General features: G+C 35.0%; 2 protein-coding genes and 1 pseudogene across 6 annotated transcripts; 2 read left to right on the plus strand and 1 right to left on the minus strand.

Annotated features, from left to right (window-relative positions):
• The first annotated feature begins 1,706 nt into the window (after nucleotides 1–1,706).
• On the plus strand, nucleotides 1,707–7,880 carry LOC130748340 (pentatricopeptide repeat-containing protein At2g35030, mitochondrial-like). 5 transcript variants are annotated; one of them, XM_057601525.1, is made up of 7 exons: nucleotides 1,707–3,906; nucleotides 4,247–4,339; nucleotides 4,851–4,926; nucleotides 5,011–5,958; nucleotides 6,710–6,858; nucleotides 7,014–7,068; nucleotides 7,149–7,880. In XM_057601525.1, the coding sequence occupies exon 1, from the start codon at nucleotides 1,767–1,769 to the stop codon at nucleotides 3,744–3,746; it is 1,980 nt and encodes a 659-aa protein (XP_057457508.1). In that variant the 5' UTR covers nucleotides 1,707–1,766; the 3' UTR covers nucleotides 3,747–3,906; nucleotides 4,247–4,339; nucleotides 4,851–4,926; nucleotides 5,011–5,958; nucleotides 6,710–6,858; nucleotides 7,014–7,068; nucleotides 7,149–7,880. The 5 variants fall into 5 exon arrangements, with proteins under 5 accessions (XP_057457508.1, XP_057457509.1, XP_057457507.1 ...); XM_057601526.1 differs by having other exon boundaries at nucleotides 5,801–5,958; XM_057601524.1 differs by having other exon boundaries at nucleotides 4,851–5,958.
• Nucleotides 7,881–11,487: 3,607 nt separating this feature from the next.
• LOC130748261 (uncharacterized) lies at nucleotides 11,488–14,674 on the plus strand. Its single transcript, XM_057601447.1, has 3 exons — nucleotides 11,488–12,118; nucleotides 12,220–12,336; nucleotides 13,134–14,674. Exons 1-3 carry the CDS (start codon nucleotides 11,717–11,719, stop codon nucleotides 14,373–14,375), a joined length of 1,761 nt encoding a protein of 586 aa, XP_057457430.1. The 5' UTR covers nucleotides 11,488–11,716; the 3' UTR covers nucleotides 14,376–14,674.
• Nucleotides 14,675–16,944: 2,270 nt separating this feature from the next.
• On the minus strand, nucleotides 16,945–19,056 carry LOC130748262 (cytochrome P450 82A4-like; annotated as a pseudogene).
• Between the last annotated feature and the right edge of the window lie 4,511 nt (nucleotides 19,057–23,567).

Below are 23,567 nucleotides of genomic sequence, written 5' to 3' on the forward strand. Positions count from 1 at the left end.
AACACAAAAGCATTACCCTTTATGCAACACGAGTATACATCTTCACAATCAAAATTCAGTTATAACTCACATATGCAAAACTTAAAGCTTTTGGCTTATTAACTTCTGTGTTTTTCAAAATTTGTGCTCTTTAAATATCTACATCTTTATTATAATTGTTCTTACATTCTTAGTATCTTAAATATTTTATAATTTAAAATATCAATCGATGTATCAAATACAATAGACATATTCTCCGTGCAACGCGCGGGTAAAAAAACACTAGTTTTACAAAAAATAAAAAAAAAACTTCATTATAAGAAAATCACTATCACACTCAGAGTTCACGTTCTCCATCTCAAAAATTCTAACACAACTTTCTCGACTTTACTTCTCCCTTCTTCCTCTCAACCATGACATACCTCATATCAGATATTTGTCTTTCAAAAGCAATATGGTTCTTAGGATATTACGTTTATGGTCTCTACCTTCCTTTGATAATCCCTCCGAGATAGATAGTATTGACATGGTATTGATAGATCATCAGGTACATTTAAAAACTTTGCAATTATTTCTCTGGTAAAATTTTCAAATATTTCAGCATATAATTTTTTTTAATCATTTACAGAGTTCTAAAATACAAGCATCAATAAGATAATCTAACATTGAGATATTTCATGACAAACTCATGGAAGGTTTTGTCTACCAATTTTGTGGTTTAGTGTTGGTGGTAATAGTGGAAAGTACAAATCAACATGTCAGTTGACATGTTGATTTGTACTTTCCACTATTACCATCAACACCTAAACCACAAAATTAGTAGAGAAGACATTCCATGAGTTTGTCATTAAATATCTCAATGACAAAGTTTCTTATAGATACTTGTATAGTTGTATTTTAGAATTCTGTAAATGATTAAAAAAAGTTATATGTTGAAATATTTGGAAAATTTACCAAAGAAATAATTGCAAAGTTTTCAAATATACCTGATGTTCTATCAATAGCATGTCAATACTACCCATATTGAAGGGAAGATCAAAGGAAGGTAAAGTCCATAGACGTAATATCCTCGCAGCGAAAGACCATGTTGCTTTTGAAAGACAAATATCTGATATGAAGTTTGCCATGGTTGAGAGGAAGAAGAAAGAAGTAATTCGAGAAAGTTGTGTGAGAACTTTTGCTATAGAGAACGTGAACTCTGAAGCGTGTGATAGTGTGATGTTTATATATTGAAGGTTTTTTTTTTGAAAATTTTTGAAAATTTTCTATTTTGAATTTGCCTTTTTTTAGTTGAAGATAGATGAATATATAACCAGGTGCATTGTTAACCTCAAATTTTTCAAAACAAAAACTAATTCTATGTATAATCAACAAATTTGGAACCTTAAAAAAACTAATTTGGAGTAAGTAAAAAAAAAACTAATTTGGAGTATCTTTGAGAAGATTTCGTGTATGATGATTGTTAGTTTTATATTTGTTTTTATTTAATTTATATTCTGAATTTTCAAATTATGAAATAGTATAGATTTAGTCTATAATTTATCAAATTTTCATATTGAAATTTTGAAGGTTTGACAAACTATATATATAAAAAAAGATGTGATCAAGAGAACTTGCCAGAAAAAATTAAAAAAATCGAAATTTAAAATTAAGATTGAATTAATTTAGAAACCATTTATCTTTTAAAGTGTAAACAAATAACTTAAAAAAAAAACCAAATTGAAAACGCATCTGCACGAAATTGAAAACGCTTTGTAAAAAAAACTTCCTTTCACCAACGCAACCCAATGGCGAAGAAGTTACCTCCATTATCATTCATATTGATGCATGCTCACAAGCTTAACACGCACCCACTCATACATGGGTACCCATTCCTCAGGACCAGGTTAGCATCCACGTTCAGTCTCAACACTGAAATGAAGCGCTGCAATTCCTTCATCTCAAGGCTTTGCAAGGAAGGGAGAACCGACCATGCACGCAAGGTGTTTGATCAAATGCCTGAACGGGACATGCGTCTGTGGGATACAATGATAAATGGGTATATCAAGTGTGGCATGATTAAGGAAGCCAGGAAGCTGTTTGATCAAATGGCTGAACGGGACACGCGTCTGTGGACTACAATGTTAAATGGGTATATTGAGTGTGGCATGATTAAGGAAGCCAGGAAGCTGTTTGATGGGCCGGATGCCGAGAAAAGTGTGTCTACGTGGAGTACTATGGTTAATGGGTACGTCAAGATCAATCAGATTGAGGAAGCTGAGAGATTGTTTTATGAGATGCCAGAGAGAAAGGATGTGTCTTGGAACATAATGATGGGTGGGTATGGACAAAATGGCCAAATTGAGAAGGCTTTGGATTTGTTTAGGAGAATGCCGGAGCCGGAGCGGAATGTAGTTTCTTGGAATACAATCATTAAGGCCTTGGTACGGTGTGGGAGGATTGAGGATGCTCAATGGCATTTTAATCAGATGCAGGAAAGGGAAAGGGATGTGAGTTCCTGGACTACCATGGTTGATGGTTTGGCAAAAAGTGGGAGAATTGATGATGCTCGAGCTCTTTTTGATAGGATGCCGTTTCGAAATGTGGTTTCTTGGAATGCGATGGTCACGGGTTATGCTCTAAATAGAAGGTTGGATGAGGCTTTAGAGTTGTTTGAGAGGATGCCTGAGAGAGATATGGCTTCATGGAATGCAATTATCACTGGGTTCTTTCAAAATGGAGAACTAAACAGGGCTGAGAAATTATTTGCTGAATTGCCACAAAAGAATGTGATTACTTGGACTGCTATGATGACAGGGTATGCCCAACATGGTCTAAGTGAAGAAGCGTTGAAAATATTTAACAAAATGCAAGCTAGTGGTGGGTTAAAACCCAACAGTGGAACTTTTGTGACCGTGTTAGGTGCTTGTAGTGACTTAGCTGGTCTCACCGAGGGCCAACAAATTCATCAATTAATAAGTAAAACAGGTTTTCAGGACAACACGCGTGTGGTATCAGCGCTTATAAATATGTACTCAAAATGTGGGGAGTTGCATATTGCTAGGAAGATCTTTGATGATGGGTTATTGAGGCAAAGGGATTTGATATCTTGGAATGGTATGATTGCCGCCTATGCGCACCATGGATACGGAAATGAGGCTATTAATCTATTTAATAAAATGCAAGAATTAGGTTTCCAACCTAATGATGTCACCTATGTTGAACTTCTCACAGCTTGCAGTCATGCTGGATTAGTTGAGGAGGGGCTTCAGTACTTTTCTAAGCTTCTGAAAAACAGATCTATTCGAGTCAGAGAAGCTCACTATGCATGTCTGGTTGATCTTTGTGGTCGTGCAGGAAGATTGAAAGAAGCTTTCAATATAATTGAGGGGCTTGGGGTAGAGTTATCATTGTCTGTTTGGGGACCACTCCTTGCTGGATGTAGTGTGCACGGAAATGCTGATATTGGGAAGCTTGTAGCTAAGAAAATTTTGAAAATTGAACCTGAAAGTGCAGGCACTTATTCATTACTCTCAAATATGTATGCCTCAGCAGGGAAGTGGAAAGAAGCTGCCAATGTTAGGATGAAAATGAAGGACAAGGGGTTAAAGAAACAGCCAGGTTGTAGTTGGATTGAAGTTGGTAATACAGTGCAAGTATTTGTAGTTGGTGATAAGTCGCATTCTCAATCGGAGATGCTAGGATATTTACTACTTGATCTACATACAAAAATGAAGAAGTCCGGGGACATTCTAGATGATGATTTATCACTTGATGTGGAACTTTAATGGCATAATTCTGTCTGGGCCAGAGCGTGCATTGTCCGTGGGAGTTGAAATGTGGGAAAGTTTACTGCTGCTGGTGTTGGGAAAGCATGAGACCGTCGGTGTAGACGATGAATATTGAAGACCCTTACAATCAAGATGGAGATTTTGGGGTTGATTACATGTAAGTCCCAAATTGTCAATTAAATTACTGAAAGAGGGATTTATTAGCTCAGTCTCACTATGTTTTTTATTCTGATGGTGAGTTTAATTAGCACTGAGATACTACGGCAAAAGAAAAGCGAACTCTTCCTTCACCGAAATTCCCTAAAAAAAAAAATAGGCTACAAATATATCTGAATAGCCGAATAAAGGAATTTTGGGCTTTGATTTGAACCAACGCTCATCAACGGAAGACTGTGAATAACTCACGCAGTAAAGCAAAACTTGACCTAAATATTGTATATATTCCTTTGTCACTGAATGTTGTAGTTGTACCTACTGATGGTTTTTTCCTAATACAGTAATAGCTCATGGATCTCTCACAAAACAAGGAGTAGAAGCAGGCATTGAGAAAAAGCATTCTAAGGGAACTTGCTGATGATTTGAGAGCTCAGGTAATATCATCCTACATGAGAGTAAGAAACAAACAAACATCTTTTCATTATTTTTCAATTTTCTTTTTGTTTATGGTTGTTATAAGATTGTGGAATAACTTTTCATGAGGAAACTAAATGTTAAGCTTCGTAATTTGAAGATATATGGTTAAATTGGTTTGTGTTTTTCACTAAGTGATTGTGTATCATCTCTACACTACAAATTAAAAGGGGATTAAAAAAGTGCAGCCAATTATCCATACAAGTTGTTTAGTGCGTAATACTCAGGCATTTGGATATTGTAAGACATCCTTTCTTTCAAATTGGAGAACCTGCATTTGAAATTTAAAATGGCTTTTGATTTAAACAATAGAATGGTATACCTTATGATCTTTTACTTTTTCCTTTTTTATTGTACTTGATGAATGTAATACAATGCAAATTAAAGACTTGCTGATTTTTCTGTGTCCTTTTTATTTTTCAAATTTCATAACCCCGTCATTTATATTAATTATAAACATAACTTTTCCAGATCATGGAAGAAAGACCTGCATTATCTGACCCTGTCAGTGATGGACATGTTTTAGTGCAGTTTTATGGAAATAATGGTACCCTCTATCTTTCTACACGGGAGTTTCTTGGATTTTTCTAACCCTGTAATGAATCACACTTTGTTGCTTTACACTTTACAGTTCTTGGATTGATCAAGTCACAGATATTTCAACCTTTGAGGATATGAGTTCAATCCTTGTCTTGCACTCCGCTTTTGCAGCTATAAGTTCAGGGTGTTAAGAAGTCTGTAGCTTATATATACATTTTGATAACATTTAATATCTGAGTAAAGCCGTGCTAGAAGAGGGAGTAGATAGAATACGTCATCCTCAACCTAAAAGGAAGAAAGAAGAGGGCAAAAAGAGGCTTATTTTGACTAATTTTAATTTTGCTAAGATGTTGCTCAGCAATTTGTCTCCCAACTTCTGTAGTGGGCCATCAAGAAAGTGTTATAGGCTTATAGCATGCAATTTAACCACAACTTTTAGATACATCATATCTGCTGCATATCACGATATGCTGGAGTTGGAAAAGATGAGAAACATTACTTATAGGTGTTTCTTAATTAATGTTCAAGACCCTTCGTTTATTGTCTTAATAATTTTTGTATCCACGAGATTGTGTTAAGAGATTTTCAGATTTTTTTCCAGATTTTTCCTGAAGAATCTACAAATTAGAATAGGATAATCCAAGGCCTGGTCACTCTCTAGGCATAAACAATCTGCATTAAAGACATATTTTGACAGGATCATCTATGGTCTGTTTGTTTTTCTTAGCTTTTCCTGACCTGCAATCTATTTGTGGAGCCAAGTTGTTGGGAGCAAAACTAAGATAATTTGGATTGGCAATAATGAGATGAAGAGAGAACATATAGTTCTTATTTGAATTTGTTTGGTTCTTATTTTTTATATGACAGAGATTGTTTACCAGGATTGGACATTATGTGTCTTTCACTCTATGCAAGGAGTTGCAATGTCAAAATAAAATTTTGATTTGTTAAGGGAAGATATGGTGGCAAAGGATGAAGTAGATTGTAGAAAACCAAAGGCGTCGTCAAAGTCCTCCAAGTTTTGGGAACTGCATAGAAGGTGCTCTTTTCTTTAGGCATCTTTAATTATTAGAGCTTTTGAAAGATGTGTATTTTTCTGTTGGAGGTGGAGATTATGTGATCTGTTTTGGCCTGCTTGATTGATTCATAAACAGGACAACCATCTCAATTTGGTCTCAGATATGATGCTTTTTCGTTGTTCCATTATAATCTATCTAGGGGATCTTTGGAAAATCATGCTTTAGTGTGTGGTTGTTATATCTGTCTTGGTAGTGTTACTGAGTGCATATGAAAATATGTACTTTTGTTATATGTGGTGATGTTGTGTTGATCTTAGATTCAGGGGACATTAATTTTATCTGTGTGGAGTACTATTGAATTACCTATCCAATAAGAAGTTTGTTCTCACAAAAATAATTGAGAGTCTCTGGTTTAAGTGCTACTGGAATGGTTGCTCAATTGCAAAAGTGTACCCATTCATCTTCTCTACTCTGGTCTTTTGTTTTCTGCTATCATACAATGTTTTGATTTATTTTTCCTTTTCTTTTGGTCATGCTTTTAGAACTATGATGAAAGCAATGGAACAAGAGTTTTTTAATGGGTTAAATTTTATGCTTTTAACATCTGCAAAATAAATGAGTAGGGTGAATAAGTTTTCTGCTGTTAAGATGTCAATAAGTTGACTGTCAGGCTTAAGCTTAATGGACTACTTTTTATGGATTTGTCCTACTCATTGTCCTTTTTGATGTGGATCATATCTAAGATGACCTTTACCTCTTAACTAATTTCAGCTTCAAAGAAGGATAGACATTATCTTCGCTACCAAATAGAAGTTGAGTGAAAGTTAAAAGATTTAACATTTTCCAGTGAAAATGAGATGCTTAAAGACACTGCAATCTTCTCAAGATCATATTTGTCATCTCAAGTGTTGATCTTCAAGGTAATGGCCCTGTGCTTTTTGAATGCTTGAAGCAAATTGAAATCCTATTCCTATAGACCATGCAACCAACATGTTAAAGATGTACCTGCCGCTACTTCAATCAGTTTTAATTATATTTTTTGTTAAATTCATTCTTTTATCGATCTATTTTGTAGTCAGTTTCTTCTGAAAACCGTGATCAAATTTGGTGTTAGATTCCTTCTCTTGAAGGTAAGAACTTAGAGTAGTAGCCAGCTCAAAGTCATTGAAGGATGAAATCTTGGGCTTATCTGCTTGCTTTGTCTTTGCAGGCTGCATATAATGTTCCATTTCTGATGCTTAGAAATACTATACCCAGATTGGAGCTTTCATCTCCACCCAAATCAAATCTCATTCATTCCAATCACCATACCACATGATGGTCTTCTTGCTGGCTCTGAAACAACTGCAGACTTTCCTTCCTCAGTGCATTCTCGTCTTATGACTGCAATGGACCTCACTAAGCCTAAAATTTAAGGTTGTCTAAGAGAGCAAAGATCTCATATGGTATTTTTTTATTTCACATATTGGTTTACCTGCATTAGCATGTAGTGACAATCTTAATGGACAATGATATTGAAGAGGCACAACTAGTAGAGTATGATGATGGAATAGAAGAACTAGCTTTATTGTAAGATAAGTGTTCGTAGAAATGCTTAGGAGAGGAAGTAACCCGAGAAGGGTTTTCTCTGACTGGTGTGGCTTTGTGTGATGTGTTCCTTCTATCTGGTGTGGCTTTCTGTTGCTTTGTGCTGGTTTTCTGTAGGTGATTCTTGGCTGTGTTAGCTTCTTTTCTGCCTTAGCATTGTGTACCCCTTTTATAAGGAGTAGCTTATTTTCCAAATTGTGCCACATTTTGTTTTGCTGCTGCCCAGTTCATTTGCATTGCTATCGAGGAAGCCATGATGCCCGTTACCTTTCTTTCCTTGTCTTGGGACCATGGCTGTTTTGTTAGAGGGCTATTGTACTCTTAGTATATAATACTTTAAGCTGGTTATTGGTTACTATCGCTGATTTTTTTTTTGAATTATGCTTTCCCCTTGTTTCATAAGCTTGTTGTTCTATCTATGTACTGTTTCCTCTGTACAGGGCGAAGTCCCTTTACTTCATATCTATATATTTGGTTTTTCCAAAAAACTAGAGTTAGAAGAAGAGTTATTGAGCAAGTCTCGAAAGAGAAGCATGGATTAGCCTTATGATATTAAAATTAGATGTCATTTTCTATGGAGGTATTTGATATTACATGAATTAAAATTGAGCAATTGAAACTAAGGGGACTAAAATCACTCAAAGTTAAAAATAAGGAGACTAAAATTGAGCAATTGAAAGCAACAAGACTAAAATCACCCAAAAGTAAAAGTAGAGAGACTAAAAATGCATTTAAGCCATTATTTTATCATAAGAGGATGAGACATATATATATATATATATATATATATATATATATATATATATATATATATATATATATGCAGTTCTTTACTTCTTTTGATTGTGATCCCCACACATGTATATTCTTATATAATGATTCTCATCAGTCATCTTCACTCCCAAATTCTTATTAGAATATTTTGTCTTATTCCCATCCTATAGAGAAAAATCTTCAGGTTGAAGCGAGCTACATACAAGATAGTCCTCACGAGGATCCCCGTATTTAGTCAGAAATTGTCGTGCATCCATATGTAACTTACATGTATCTATATATATTCATTAACTTGTAAAAAAATCACTAGAAAGTATTGATGCCAATATTGAAAAATCAATGTTTCATATATAACATTCAAATACAATTGATGATTTTACTATTATACTAGTTTAATTATAATGCCAAGAATAATCTTCTATATATATATATGTAAAGGAGACTTGAACTTTTTTGCATTGATTACCACCTTAATATTAAATACATTAGATAATAAAATACAAAACTAAAAAATAACTACATTTACTTTATTATTCATTATATTAATTAATAATTGTTAAACCTTTTTCAATTTCCAAATTAAAAAAAAACTTTTCAATTTCCCATATTTAAAAAAAAATTTAATAGTGATTAAATTTTAACTATTAATTATAACTTGAAGACAAATTTTGAATAATAATAATTTAAATTGACTAACTTTACATTAATAAAAATATATAGTAAAATAAAATTTACATTTATAACTAATTGTAAAAAAAATTCAAACTCTTATATATTAAAATTATAATTAGAATTTTAATTATTATCATAAGTTGACGAATTTTAAAAATTAACCAACAAAACTTATTGCTACATTTTACGTATAAATAAAAAATTAAGTGCTAAAGTTAGATACAAAAATAACACGAATTAATATCTTTTGAATAAAAATAAACATGTTAAATATTGAAATTAGTTAATGGTTGAATGCTTTTTGTAAATATATATTTTGGAATTTACTTTTTTTTTAAAGAGAAATATATATATATATATATATATATATATATATATATATATAATATTAGAGTGTTGAGAAATATCTCCTCTCAATATGGGTACAATAACATAGGAATTTACTTTTAAAATCTGAAATGATTATGCATGTTGTTTAAATTGACTATAATGTAGTTTTCTGTTATTTTAAAAAACAATTTCAAATTAATTTGTGATTTTTCTTAATATTGATAGGAATAAATTTTTTTTTGAACGTAATGATAGTAATAAATTACTGATGAATATTTTATGTTATTAACTATATTATTAACTATTAATTGTCAACTGTTCATTTTCTTATACAGAAGAAAAATTTATTACGTAGTACTTAAAAATAGTTAGAATATTAACTATCAATCATAAATTGAGAGAAAAAAAAATTAAGAAACATATTTATATGTAGACAATATTAATAATTTAAATTAAATAGTAGTAAATATAAAAATTTTTAATGAACAATCTAGAAAAATAGTTTCAAAATTAAATAAATGTCTCTGAAAGATATTTACTATTAAATATACTGCATGTGTGTATTATTTGAAAAACATAGTAGCAAAAATATTTTCTCAAGTTTTCTTATGTTATTAATAATATTTTCTTTTTCAATTTTTTTTATATTTCAGTAATATCTTTTATTTACATAAAGAGAATTCGAATACCAATGTATCCCCACAGCCGAAAGCCGTGAGATTAATCTCTCTTCCAAAAAAAAAGAGAATTCAAATACAAGTAATTTAATGCATCAAAAAAACTGTAATACTATCTATTTCGAGATCTAAACACAATAATTTTTTCAGTTATATTTATATGTAAGAAATATTTTAATATTTATTATTTATGTAATTACATTATAGTAATTTTCATATAATATTAAAAAATATCGTAAATAAACTCGTGCAACGCACGGGTATAATATCTAGTTAAATATTAAAATTCACTTTAGAAATATTTTGAAGTAACAAAAACAAAAAAAGTCATTTAGAAAGTATTGATTGTATATTGATTTTTCATTAATGGTTATTTTAATTTTTTATTGTTATGCAAATTACATAATATATTAACTTATTTTCTATGCATTATTAAAATACACAGATATTATTGCCAATATGAATTGATTAGTGTTACTTATGTAAATGTTTTATACACACTAATAAACGGTTGGGTTAATGATAAGCAAGTTAGACTTTGTAAGGATAAAAACATAAGTGTGAATTTCAAGAAAAAACATTTGTTGGAAGTGATATATAATGTGTCTTGAACATTTGACAAACAAATTTCAGATAATCATACAAGTTCCGCAAAATTTTAATTAAAATTTAAAATGAAATTATTTTTCTCAATGTTTTTATAAGCTATTATTCCTCAATGTATCTCTCTTCTCAATCGCTGGACCAACATAAACATCCAAGTCACATTCACATGCAATTCCCTAATTGGATGCATTTTCTGCCCACGTGTCTGCCACATCTGATTTTCTAACTTCCAACCAACCAAGGGTCTAATGAACAGTGCACACATCTCATCTTCTCACACCTTAATTCTCTCACTCTCAATTCAAAGCTTCCATTTACTGCCACCCCAAAATCGTATCTTCCCATATTTTGACAGCTTCCACTTTTTCCGCTCCTCAAATCCCTTTACACATTCAACAAAGACGCCAATGCCATGAACAACAATTTGCTTTTCGGCGTTAATCAAGATACTACTATAACCGATAATCATGAGATTAATCATTCATTCCACCGATAACACATTAAGTAATAAAAGATTGACCAATAATATTTTTCATTCGCAAGAGTTCATTTGCTTAAGACGAAGCGTTAAACCACTACCAAACAAATACTTGATCACATGAAAACAACTAGAACAAACAAGATCTTTCTTTGATGAATGATGAATGACCCACTTCGCTAAATTCAGCGTTAATCAAGATACTACAACAAGCGATAATCACGAGACAAATCATTCATTTCACCGACAGCGCATTAAGTGATAGAAGTTTGACCAATAATATTTTCCATTTGCAAGAGTTCATTTGCTTAGGATGAAAGTGTTAAACCGCTAGCAAACGCTTGATCACATTGGAAACAACTAGAACAAACAAAAACTATCTTTTCTTTTCTTTTCTTTGATGAATGATGATGACCCACTTCACTAAATTCAAGGCCAATAGTATCACTTTCATATCACCAAAACATTGGGAAAAAGCCCATGACACTGACCACCACAACATGTACTCTGTTCTGTGAACTCAACACACATCCCTGAGTTCCCTCCTCCAATCTCCAAATTCGAATCGTCAATGTAATGTTGTGATTGATTGAAACAAATCTCTAAAATTTCGGGACATAAATTCCCCTGAATTTCGCCCTCACAATTCTCACCATGTCTTCTTCATGTAAAACAATCAATCTCATTCCTTCTTCCACCACCTCCTCTGCTTCTTTAGCTCGGAGATATCGATTCAAGCGAGCCATTTTGGTCGGGAAGAAGCAAGGTGGGTGCAGCACTCCGGCGCCGATGTGGAAAACCAGGACAGGATCACCACCTTCTACGGTGGCTCAGGCTCATCACCACCACCGTGAACATTTCACCAAAGCTGCCTTGGCTTCTTCTGGTTCCAGAGAGAAGGAACTTTCTGTATCTGCTAGAAAACTTGCTGCTACACTGTGGGAAATCATTGATTTGCCTCCATCAAGGGTCAAGAAGGAATCAATGAGAAGCAGAGGAAAAGCTAAGCCACGTGTGGCAGATCCTGATTCATCATCTTATAGTCCTTTCTCAAAGGTAAATGACTGAATTCATATCAAGGTGTTTTTATTCTGGTTCATGGGGTGAATCTGAGTCTGACATGAACTCTGTTTCTTGCTCTGTGATTGAGAGTGCAGAGCATAAAAGGGTTTGAAGTTGATGGTTGCAGAAGAAGAGTGTCAGCCTTATCTCATTCTCATCAACTTCATTTTGCTGATTACTACTTGAGAGGCCAGGGTGGTGATTTAGTGGAGGTAGAACATAGTATTTTTTCAATCTCAAACCAATTAGAAATGTGGTAGAGATAGACATATTCATTATGATAGATCATATGAGATTCTGAGTTACTCAAACTTTTTTTTTAACAAATTAAAACATCTTTGGATCAGCTTCTTTGATCAAAATCAAATTTGACATCTAGAAGCTAATCACAGAAACTTCTACCCATAATTGATTTTGGTTTTAGAATCCATCCAAGGTCAAGGACCACATATACAACAAGAGTCATATGAATTGGATGTGGTGTTTGTGTTACTATGAATCTGTCTCTGTCTCTCAGATGATAATTTTTCCATGGATAATGATGTGGTCATAACAATGACCTTAGGTCTTGAGAAACTGATAGCCTTTTAAGATTGTACCATTCTATATTATTCACTCATAATGAGGTATGATATGTATAACTTTTTAGGCCTAACCTGAATTCTGATATAGTATGAGTCTAGCCCATGTTCGTTTATTGGAGACCATCAGTTTATGTGCCACTGGAGAAATTCATTCTTACAATTTTTCACGCTCCACATTTACAACACTTGGCGTGCGGGAGTGTGTTAAGGTCTCACGTTAACAAGTGATATGGCCAAGCAAATCCCTATGTAGGGTAGAGTCATCCTCACTCCTAAGTTAGCTTTTTGGGCTAGAGTACGGCATAACCCGAACTTTAATAATATTAACATTATTTGTGTATGTAGAGTAGAAATTTGCAATTCATTGAGAATTGAGCACTAAGATAAGGTAAATGTTGATCTCACCAGTTAATGTTGAAATGCAGAAGGTAGGCAATAAGGCAAGAAACAAGAAGAATTGTTGTGTATGCTCGGTACATGGAGTCAAGAACCGTTTGAAGGAAGCTAGAAGTGACTTATCTACATCAAAGAAGCTTCTGAAGGTGTTAAGTCAAATGTGCCTTCAAGAGCAGCATTCATCAAGCATACCCCTTATCATGGCTATGAGCACTGAGCTAGATCGTGTCCACAACCAAGTTGATCAATTGATCGAAGAGCAGAGTTCAAACCAGAGTGGTATTATAGAGCATCTCATGAAGCATTTTGCAGAAGAAAAGATTTCTTGGAAAAGAATGGCTCAGGAAAAGATTGGCGATGCCACGAAGAGGATAGTAGAGGAGCTAGAGGTTGAGAAGAAGCTAAGAAGGCAAAGTGAAAGGTTGAATGAGAAGATTGCAAGAGAAATGGCTAATGTGAAATCTTCTTATCTAAAAGTGTCCAAAGAGCTTGAAAGGGAGAAGCGTGCAAAGGAGATTTTGGAGCAAATTTGTGATGAACTAGCCAAAGGAATTGGGGAAGACAAAGCACAGGTAGAGGAAATGAAAAGGGAATTGGCAAGAGTGCGAGAAGAGGTGGAAAAGGAGAGGGAAATGCTTCAGTTAGCGGATGTTTTGCGCGAGGAAAGAGTTCAGATGAAGCTTTCAGAGGCTAAATATCAGTTTGAGGAGAAAAATGCCGCGCTGGAAAAGTTGAGAAATGAGCTTGAGAGCTTTTTCAGAAGTAAAGAAGAAAAGGTTGATATTAATCCTGAGTTTAGAAAAATCAAGGATCTCGAGGCGTATTTAAACAAGGCCTTTTCGGGGTTCCAAAATCTAGAGGAAGAGAATGAAAATGACTCGGGTGAAAGTGATCTTCAGTCCATTGAATTGAACATGGACTGTGATAACAAAAGTTTCAAGTGGAGTTATGTTTGTGATAATGTTGTTCAAGAATATGACGCAAAGAGAGTTTCATTTGAAAAAGATGTAGGGAGGAGATCTTTCTCAGAGAGAATCCAGTGGGGGAGTATTTGCTTCAACAAGAAGAGGGACATTATTAAAAATATTCAGCAAAATTGTGATCAGCTTAATGAAGAAACTGAGAGCTATAGCTATAAGCCTGCTCAAAGAAGTGGTCAATTTAGGACTTTGCAGCAGTACATTGATGGAGAAGCAGGGGAAAATACTCTGGCTTTGGAGGGGCTCAATCTGAAGCAAGAGGCTGAACAAAGCAAAATGAAAGAGTTTTGATAGGTTAGTGTAAAGGTTCTGCTTATTTCGGTTTAAACTGTTAGTGCTTTCTTTTTGTGGTGGAGTTGTTCTTGAATTTGGAATGTTTAAGGCTCATCACTGTCTTGTGTTTTATGTCAAAAAATTGTAAGTATTGACTAGAACTACACATAGCAGTTTTGGCTCTAATTATTTATTTGTACTGGCTTTTTCTGGCTTCAAATATGATTGATGTTTGAAAAAGCTGTTTAATCCAATTGGACTTGTTTTGCTGGTTGTAAGCATTCGAGTAAGAGAGATTTCCTTTGTCTCAAACCGAATTGAGTTTAAGCACAATACTTCCTATAATATTTTTTCCAATAGTCACTTGGGTCATTATGAGATAGAATATTTGACTAAAATATGAGACATAAGTATTATATGTCTTCTTTACCTATCTCTCCTTTTATTCTATAAATAATGTGCAATTTGACAAGAAAATAATGGAGCCTTTCTGGTACAGACTCAAAACAAAAGAGGGAAGCAACTACTATAATGCAAAATGGCTAAATGCAATTGATATGAGAACACAACTATATTTGAGCTGTATTTTTGTGATTGAAATGAAACAGTATTGGCCTTGACAGCCTGACACATAACATTATTATAACTTTTTTTTTTTGGTAAAATGAACATTATTATAACTTCATTATTGAATACTTTCATTCAAACGTTTGAAAGAGGGCCATGTCCAAACATGACGGAATACGGAGCATGAGTGTGCTACCTAGGCACTTATATAACCTAGTAATTTGAACTGCTCGAAATAAATTTGCTAAATAAGTTTTTCTCAATGGTTTATAGGGTAATTGCATTCACCTCCTTTGAGGTTTGTCATTATTGCAGTGACCTTCCCTCTAGTTTACAAAATGCATTGATCTCCTTCTTTCATATATTATTTAGAAAGACAAATTAAAGTAGTGTTGAGTATTATAAGGATAAATCTTAGGAGAGGTTGATGTAATGATAATAAATTAACCTCATGGAAGTTAATGTAATGTTCTCAATAAAGTAAGAGATACAACGCAAGCAACAACAACAACAACAACAAAGATAGACATGGATAATGAGAAGCAAGTAAGCCAATAGAAAGCGCATGACTCAATTACCACAAAACTTAGTTACATACTTACATGAATGTAAAAGACAATACTTTAAAGGATACATGAATTGAACGTACGATACGTCTTCCCCAATTGACGACCATCATCGTACGAAGAGACACGGTATGGGGATAGGTTCCACTTAGCGAGCATAGATCAAACATGAAGCCATTCTCCCCTGAGGGAAGAACCATAATTCTTAGCTAGGGTATCCCAAATTTGGGATGAGCCTTAATTAATATGGACAATACAAGCATATTTGTCTTATCATCTTGTCTTAAAGGATTGTGCACCCTCCCACCCGATCGGGCTTAGGCAGCCTCCTCTGAGCGAAGACACAAACTTCGCAGCCAAGGAACCCCCGGGTCGAGCCCAGCTCACCTATGTTTGCAAGACTCATTTGAAAAGTAACACATCATTTCACGTGACCAATGACAACGACAGGGAACCATAGACAACAATAAAGAAGAAATTGATTCCGAAAACATAGGACTCATGAACAACGTGGAGTAGGAATTCATGGGACGAATGAGATAAATAGTATCATGAACCACAGATGCGTCGCCCAGCATCCCACAGGCTTAAAGCACTATAGAAATACAACTCCACTACAAGACAAAGAAGTAGGACAGTGGAACCAAAGAAGAAAAGCCCAATAGATATGATCAAAGGATTAGAAGGAGTGCAGGACAAGAAGAAGAATGTTCTTGTAATTACTTAGAGCCATAGTAGTAGAGTGACTAAAGTTTCTCCTCCACTTAACCTATCATTATGCTGTGTAAGTGAGAACAATAATCAATGTTGTAATTATAATATATAAACAATTATCAACGAATAATTATTCTTTCACACCCTAAAAATGAGGTGGAAAGAGGTGAAGGAGGAGAGTGATAAGAAGAAAAGAAAAAGTAAAAGAAAGAAAGTATAAAATGTGATAGATGATAAGAGAAGAGAGATAAAAATATAAATATGTGAAAAATGAAGTGGAGAAAAAATGAGGTGTGAGTATCTCATTATTGAATATCAACATATAATTGTAAAATAGGAGAGCTATTATATATCCAACTTCATGTGTCTACAACATTAGTGCTATGTTTTCCATTTTGATTCGAAAAGTATATTGAGTAATTAATAAAATAACTTCTGTTAGTGGGATAATGGAAAGTTAACATCATTAGAAACTCACACTAATAAGCTACACGTCTAACACTCAGAATCAAAACAAGTTTTAGCCTTCTTTCTCCTATCACTATATAGAAAGAACATCATAATAGTTGAAAGGTAGAATAAAGCTAGAGATTAGTTACATAATTTCATAAAGATTATGAGAGACATACGTGATTTAAGTATTTAACAACCAAATTAAGATCACAAGACTTACATGACTCCATAGCAGTATGAAAGAAAAACGTAATTTAATTCCAAAACTACGAATGCTAACACAAAAATCACATGGTTTCATAACAACTTGGAGACAAACTTGGTTTAACAAGAACCTCAAGTGGAGTAGTTTTGAAATTGGTCAATCCAAAGGATTCAGTCATGTCAACAAGCTCGGTGGATGGATTTAAGATTTCAAAGGAATGCAGGAAACTAGCAAGAGTTAAATGAACCATTTGTAGGCCAAATGATATTCCAGGACAAATCCTCCTACCACATCCAAATGGTAACAACTCAAAATGATGACCCCTAACATCAACATCTTTATGAGTTGTAAGGAACCTTTCTGGTTTGAATTCTAACGGATCTGGCCAAAAACTAGGATCTGTGTTGATCTTCCAAAGATTTGTTATGAGTCGGGTTCCCTTTTCAACATGGTAGCCTCCTAAAGTGCAACTCTCTGAAAACTCATGTGGTCCTGAGAGAGGACCTGGTGGATAGAGTCTTAGCGTTTCTTTGACTATGGCTTGAAGATACACGAACTTGGTTATATCTGATTCACTTATGCATTTGTCTTTACCAATTTGTGTTGAGTTCTTCTTTTGCTTTTTTCAATATAACAGGATTTCTCAATAGCAAACATATTGCCCATGTTAGGGTCACGGTGGTCGTGTCTGTTCCTCCCATAATGATTGTCTGCAAAGGAAGTGCAATTTAATTAAATTATCATCATATTAATGAAGGAGTTGTCTAAATAACAATATGTAATTTGAGTTAAATCACGATAGTCCTAGGTAAACCAATGTCATTTAAGATAAGTGAGAAACTATAAAATATCATTTGTCCACCTAAAATTAAGCTAATTTAACTCAAGTTGATTAAATAGCAACGAAGAAGCCTCACATGAGGAGTTCAATAGCAAAACAAGTGCGTATAACAATGGTTTCTGAGGTTCCGCCTGAGTAGAAGCTCAAACAAGCTCAAACAGAGCAAGAAGTTCAATAGCAAAACAAGTGCTTACAAAATTGGGGGTTCGAGCTCAAACAAGTGCTATATACTTTTGGGTCCTCTGCACACTAATCTCGGCACAAACTTTACCTAAAGTTTTTTAGTCAATCCATAAACTCATATTGAAACATTTATTTCTCTTCTTAATTTGTTTACTGAATTATTATCTTACATATAATGAAAAAGCTGAAATGAGGAAGAAAAGAAAAGGGAATTACATACCAAGACTGTGGCTTAATGGCATCAGCATCAAAGCCATGAATTATTTTTCTATCAAGCAGTGAAATCATTACATCCATGAAGTCCTGATCATCATCACTTCCAACCATCCTCATCTTCTTCTTCTGCTTGTGCTCCTCTAACCACTTCCCTAAAACTCTGTCCAACTCCTTAGCAGTTTCCTTCATTTCCTTCACATGTCCACCAAAATCAAACCATCTCAACCAAGGAACAGCATCTCCCAACGTGATCATTCCCATCAGACGCATGAACTCCCTCAAAGCCGTTATGCAACTCTGCGCTTCTCCCTCCTCAACCACGCCCGAAGCACCGAAGTAGCGCTTCCCAACGGCCATCCGAAGAACCGTGTTGAACGTCACCTCACTGAACCACTGCTTCAACTCCACCAACGCATAACCGAACTCCTCGTTCTTTTCATTACACCAAACACGGTATAGCTCATTGATTGAGGTTTGAACTTCCGAGACACGGACATGGCCGAGTTGCTGGACACGGCGGTTACTAAGGATCTCTAGCGTTACAATTTTACGGTAAGGACCGTAGGGTCTGAAGCCAAACACGGCCCCGTTGTATGACAAGTGCTGCGTCGCCACGAGTGTAGGGCGAGACGAAACGACCATGTCGTTTGTGGTGAAGCACTCTTTGGCCATTTCCCGGTTGCTGAGTACCAAGGCGCGTGCGGCGCCGAGCTTGATAGTGTATATAGGCCCATATCGGTCGGCCAAGGCACCCAAGGTCCTGTGTGGTGTTTGTGTATTAGCGGCAAATAGTGGGATCAGATGACCAAGTATTGGCCATGCACCTGCAGCTATTGGAGGCTCTTTGGAATTGTTAGGGCGATAATGATAGTGAAGGAACAAGAACAAGAAGGTTATCACAGATAGGAGTCCAACTGTGGTGGTGTTAATTAGAGAACTAGAAAGTAAATCCATTTTTTCTAGCTTGCAAGGCAATAATGAAGAGGTTGTGAATTGCAGGGACGACTACTGCTCAAGATCCAGATATGTGGATAATGGATATAAGTGTTTTACTGGTGGCGGTTGTGAAATTAAGGCAATTAATCACTTTCCATCCGTTACAATTTTGTTGACCACACAACTAATTCACTCTTTATGATTTTCAAGTCAAAATCCAATTGACTTGCTCTTCCTTTGGTTCTGAACGTAGCAATAATTCCTCCATGCATTTTGATACGTTGGAATTAAATTAGCCTTGACAAATCCATCACAATTATGCCGAACGTATTGCTGATGAGAGTTTTGGTTACTAAATATTCATCTACTCCTCTTCTTTAGCCTATCTTAATTCTTCTATATATCATTCTTCGGGTCAATATTTTGTGAAGGCTCAATACGATTTACCTCGAGTGCACGAGTTAGATTGTAGTTGTGTAAACACTTGGGGTAAAACCAGCTGTTGGGATTTGCACCGAGTCCGCTAGAAATTTTGCTTCAGGCCAAGCTTGCCACAACACAACAATATCCATTATCGATCACTTTCTAATTCCAACAGCGGTGATTATGAAATATACCTGATCACCATCAATGAACTTTCCATGCAGCACTGGAACATAAATCTATTTGATTTGAATCAGTGATCTGTTCGATGCCATCTGAACTTCCATTCATCACTCTATTTTGATTGCTTAATCTAGCATCTAGGTCCTGAACTATTTGCCGTTGTGAGGTGAGATGGGAGAAAGCTAGGTGAGTGAAACGTGAATAAAGAAAAAGAGGGAGATGCGTTTTAACGTGAAAAATTAAAGGGTTAAAAACTATAACCGTCCCTGAACTTTGAGCGAGTTTTGAAAACCGTCCCTCACCGGAAAATTATCTGAAAACCGTCCTCAGACTTTTAAAAACAAATTTGACCCGTCCCTCCGACCACCATAGGTCCGGCCACCGTGCTTATTTGTCATTATCGATCCTATGTGGCACTACCACATCAATTAATGAATCCTACGTGTAATTTATTTATTTAAAATAAAAAATTCCCTAATTATCTAACCCTAAATCCCTAAATCAACACGAAATCAAAACACCCAATCTGAGCAATTTTCCCAAATTTCTGATGATTTAGGGTTCCATTGGTTCTTCTTCTCCCATCTTCTACAACCTCGGCATCCATTTCTATTTCATCTTCATCGATTCTTTCTAAAACACCTTCAGTTCTATTTCTTTTGTGTATGAAAGCAGGTTACATGTATAATTTGAATCAAAGTCATAATCAATTATTTCTAGAATCAAGCAAAAAGCTAACTTCACAGGAAGAGAAAAAAAACTAAGAACAAACCCAGAAGAAAAGGAAAGTTCAGATCCAATTCCTTTTCCTTTCCTCTGCCACCTGATAAGTGCAATTTTTACGTGTTTTTCATTATCATTATAGGCACTTATTTGACCAGTATGCTTGCATTGTTGATCATTTTATCCCCAAAGTAGCTTGCTTAGAAAATATTTAGTTTTAGCATAAAAATAATGTAAATATTATGCTTTTAATATTTAATGTCTTAATTTTGATGTAGGAGTAAGATGATCACTTGAAGAAGGCTTGAATCTTGAGCAAGAAAATAAAGTGAGGAAAGTTGGCTCAAATTTAGCTTGAGCGGACTGGAAACAGAGCTGAAAAATAAGCAAAGGAAAGAGTTCGCTCAAAAGTTGGCTCAAGCCACCACTTTACAGTAGATTTTCAGCATAGTTCGCTTGAGCCAACTTGAGTTAGCTTGAGCGGACTGAAGGCGGTCTTAACTACTTCAGCATGAAGAAAGGTTCGCTCGAGCCAACTTAGCTTGGCTTGAGCCAACTAAGGTCGGCCAGAAACTCTATAAAAGGCCAGACCACGAAATTTTCAGTATCTCTTCCATTTTTTCCTCCCTAAAACATTCATAGGAGGTTGGGCTTCATGGGGGAAGGGTCCCTGGGTCTAGGATTGACAGATTGAAGCTCCGGAGCGTGGCGGCGACCGCCGAAGGACCGTGACAACCTCTCGGAGGCAATGGAAAGCTTGGGAAAGCTTCTATCGCCGTGGGTGCTTCGCCGTTCTTCTGGGTTTCATCTCTTCTTCCTTATCCCTTGTACTTTTTGTTTCTATTTTTGTATTTAGAATGTTATAACTTGATGCTTTGATTGTTGTAAGCTCTTTTCATGAATGTAAATGATAATACTTCATGTATGATGTTTCTTTCTATGCTTCATGCTTCTAACCAATCAATTGATAGTCAAATGAGCTTCACTAATTTGTAAATAGATCGAGAGGTTGATATGAGTTGGTGAATGCTTAGATAAATGAAAGTAGAGCGCCTATGTCTTAGGTCACAACACTGTGTTAAAGTTTTACTTTCTTCGCTTCAAGTATCGATTGATTTGCGTTAGATTTCCACGGACTAGCATGAGATCGGGAGATAATTGCGGGTCCGGTTCAAGAGAGAAACCACTCAATGAACTAGTTGTCTTAAGGTTAGAATATCTTGGGTAGGAACAATAGTGGACTTCCACGTGACAGGTGTGGTTCTGAGTTTTAACAGGAGTTTCCGGAGTGACAACGGAGATTCGCAAACCTAGGGTACCTTGTCTTAAGATGAATCGGTCATTGGGAATGTCTTTGAGAGAGAATTTGAGCTTTAGTGTTCTTTTTGGGTTTTCTAGATGGTAAGGGATTACGTCTAGGAATTCCAACTGATAGATTCACCTAGACTAGGGATAGTTAGGTGGATAACTCTCGGCATCATAAGTGAAATGTACCTTTACAGAAGTGATTGAGTGGAAACAATTAGAGGATTAGGTTAAAATGCAATATGAATATGTGTTCTTCTTTGTTACCTCCGTAAACTTTCTTTTACTGCTTTCATTTATATTCAAAAACAACAAAAATAATTTTATCAAACATATTTTCATCTGCTCAAATCAATATTTAGCTCGTGGAACCAATGTTCACATAATCCCTGAGGACGATAAACCCATATCTGCTTTGCTATGATTGAATCATAAGGGTTTAGTTCCAAAGCAGTACTCACAAGGAAAAAACCTTTATCAAATTTGGCGCCGTTGCCGGGGATTGTGTTTTGAAATGTTGGTGAAACTAGTGGAATGTTGATTTGAGTTGTATATAGTGTACATATTCTATGTTTCATTCTTATTTGTCAATTTCATTGATTTGTTCTTGCTCTTAATGCTTGTTGTAGCTTGATCACCTATAACATGACATGAGATTTGGAACTCTGTAAATCAGACCTAGAATGAATCAACCATTGAATCTAATCCCATTTAGGTCCATTAGTTATGAAATGACGATTTTGATACATAGGTTTGTTGTATATATGTCAATTGTGCATAGTTGTTGTTTTCTTATTCTTGTTTTCTTATTTTTGTTTTTAAATTCCCTAAGGATTCCTCACTTTTGGTTCTTGAGTGATCTTTTGCAAGTTTTCACGATGAATATCCTCTTTTGAGTTATTTGAATCGCTATATAACCATAAGTTTTGGAAACCATGAGTTTTTGTGGGTTTTAGAACCAGGGTAGTGATTCTGTGAAGTTATGCTGAAATCTGAGTTTTTATGAGCTTCACAAGTTTTATTTATCATATTGAGATTGTTCAATGAGTTTGAAAGTAAGAAATGTGATTAAATCAAATTTTAGGGGTGTGACTTGTTGAATTTGCATGTGGAATGGAATGTGAATTGGATCATGTGTTTTTTATGCTAACAATCTTCAATTGAGACTTGACACGGGTCCAAAATTGTGTTTTTCATACATAGGGATGAATGGAAAGCAAGGATGGTAAGTATTGAGGTATGAGGTTGTGGTAAAATAGAAGAAAATCATGCCTTTAAGTGAATTTTCTGCACAATTATGCAGGTTTCTCTCCAAGACCTTTGAATTTTCTCATGTTCAATGTTAGTTTAGTATATTTATGCATTGTGTTTTGTGTATTGGTGTTTTGGTTTGATAAATTTCAAGTTTGGTTTGATTTTAGCACTTTGCAGCTCTTGAGGTTTCAGTTTTTAGTTTTATGAACTGAGTTTTTGATCTTGTGGATTCATTGTCTAAATGCTAGATTTTAAGATTTCCACAAGTTTTCCTTGCTGATTATATCATGTTCAATCAAGTTTGGGGTAAAGTTTTAGCATGAATTGGTTTTTGGGGTATGGAGTTGTGAAATACTTGAGAAATTCCCTGGAATCCTGTCAAATCTGCATAATTCTCTTGTAGTTCGCTCAAGCCAACATACAGTTTGCTCAAGCGAACGCTTATCAACCTCTAGGCGAACTTGACTTCATGATTCTGGAAAAACTTGGCTTGAGCGAACTCTAAGCCAACACAATTTTGCTCAAGTGACTACAACTTTGCTCAAGCCAAGTACTTGCCCAGAAAAATGCATCTTCCACTGGAAAAGGTTCATGATGATACTTACATTTGGCTTGAGGACAGTTCATATCTCTTGAAGGGG

Source organism: Lotus japonicus, chromosome 3 (assembly GCF_012489685.1).
Source record: "Lotus japonicus ecotype B-129 chromosome 3, LjGifu_v1.2".
Lineage (NCBI taxonomy): Eukaryota > Viridiplantae > Streptophyta > Magnoliopsida > Fabales > Fabaceae > Lotus > Lotus japonicus.

What these genes read in the sequence shown, in the direction of transcription:
- LOC130748340 (XM_057601524.1), top strand. Translation starts at nt 1,767, where the DNA reads ATGGCGAAGAAGTTACCTCCATTATCATTCATATTGATGCATGCTCAC.
- LOC130748261 (XM_057601447.1), top strand. Translation starts at nt 11,717, where the DNA reads ATGTCTTCTTCATGTAAAACAATCAATCTCATTCCTTCTTCCACCACC. An exon ending in CTTATAGTCCTTTCTCAAAG is followed by an intron (nt 12,119 to 12,219) that starts GTAAATGACTGA and finishes TTGAGAGTGCAG; the next exon opens with AGCATAAAAGGGTTTGAAGT. An exon ending in AGGGTGGTGATTTAGTGGAG is followed by an intron (nt 12,337 to 13,133) that starts GTAGAACATAGT and finishes GTTGAAATGCAG; the next exon opens with AAGGTAGGCAATAAGGCAAG.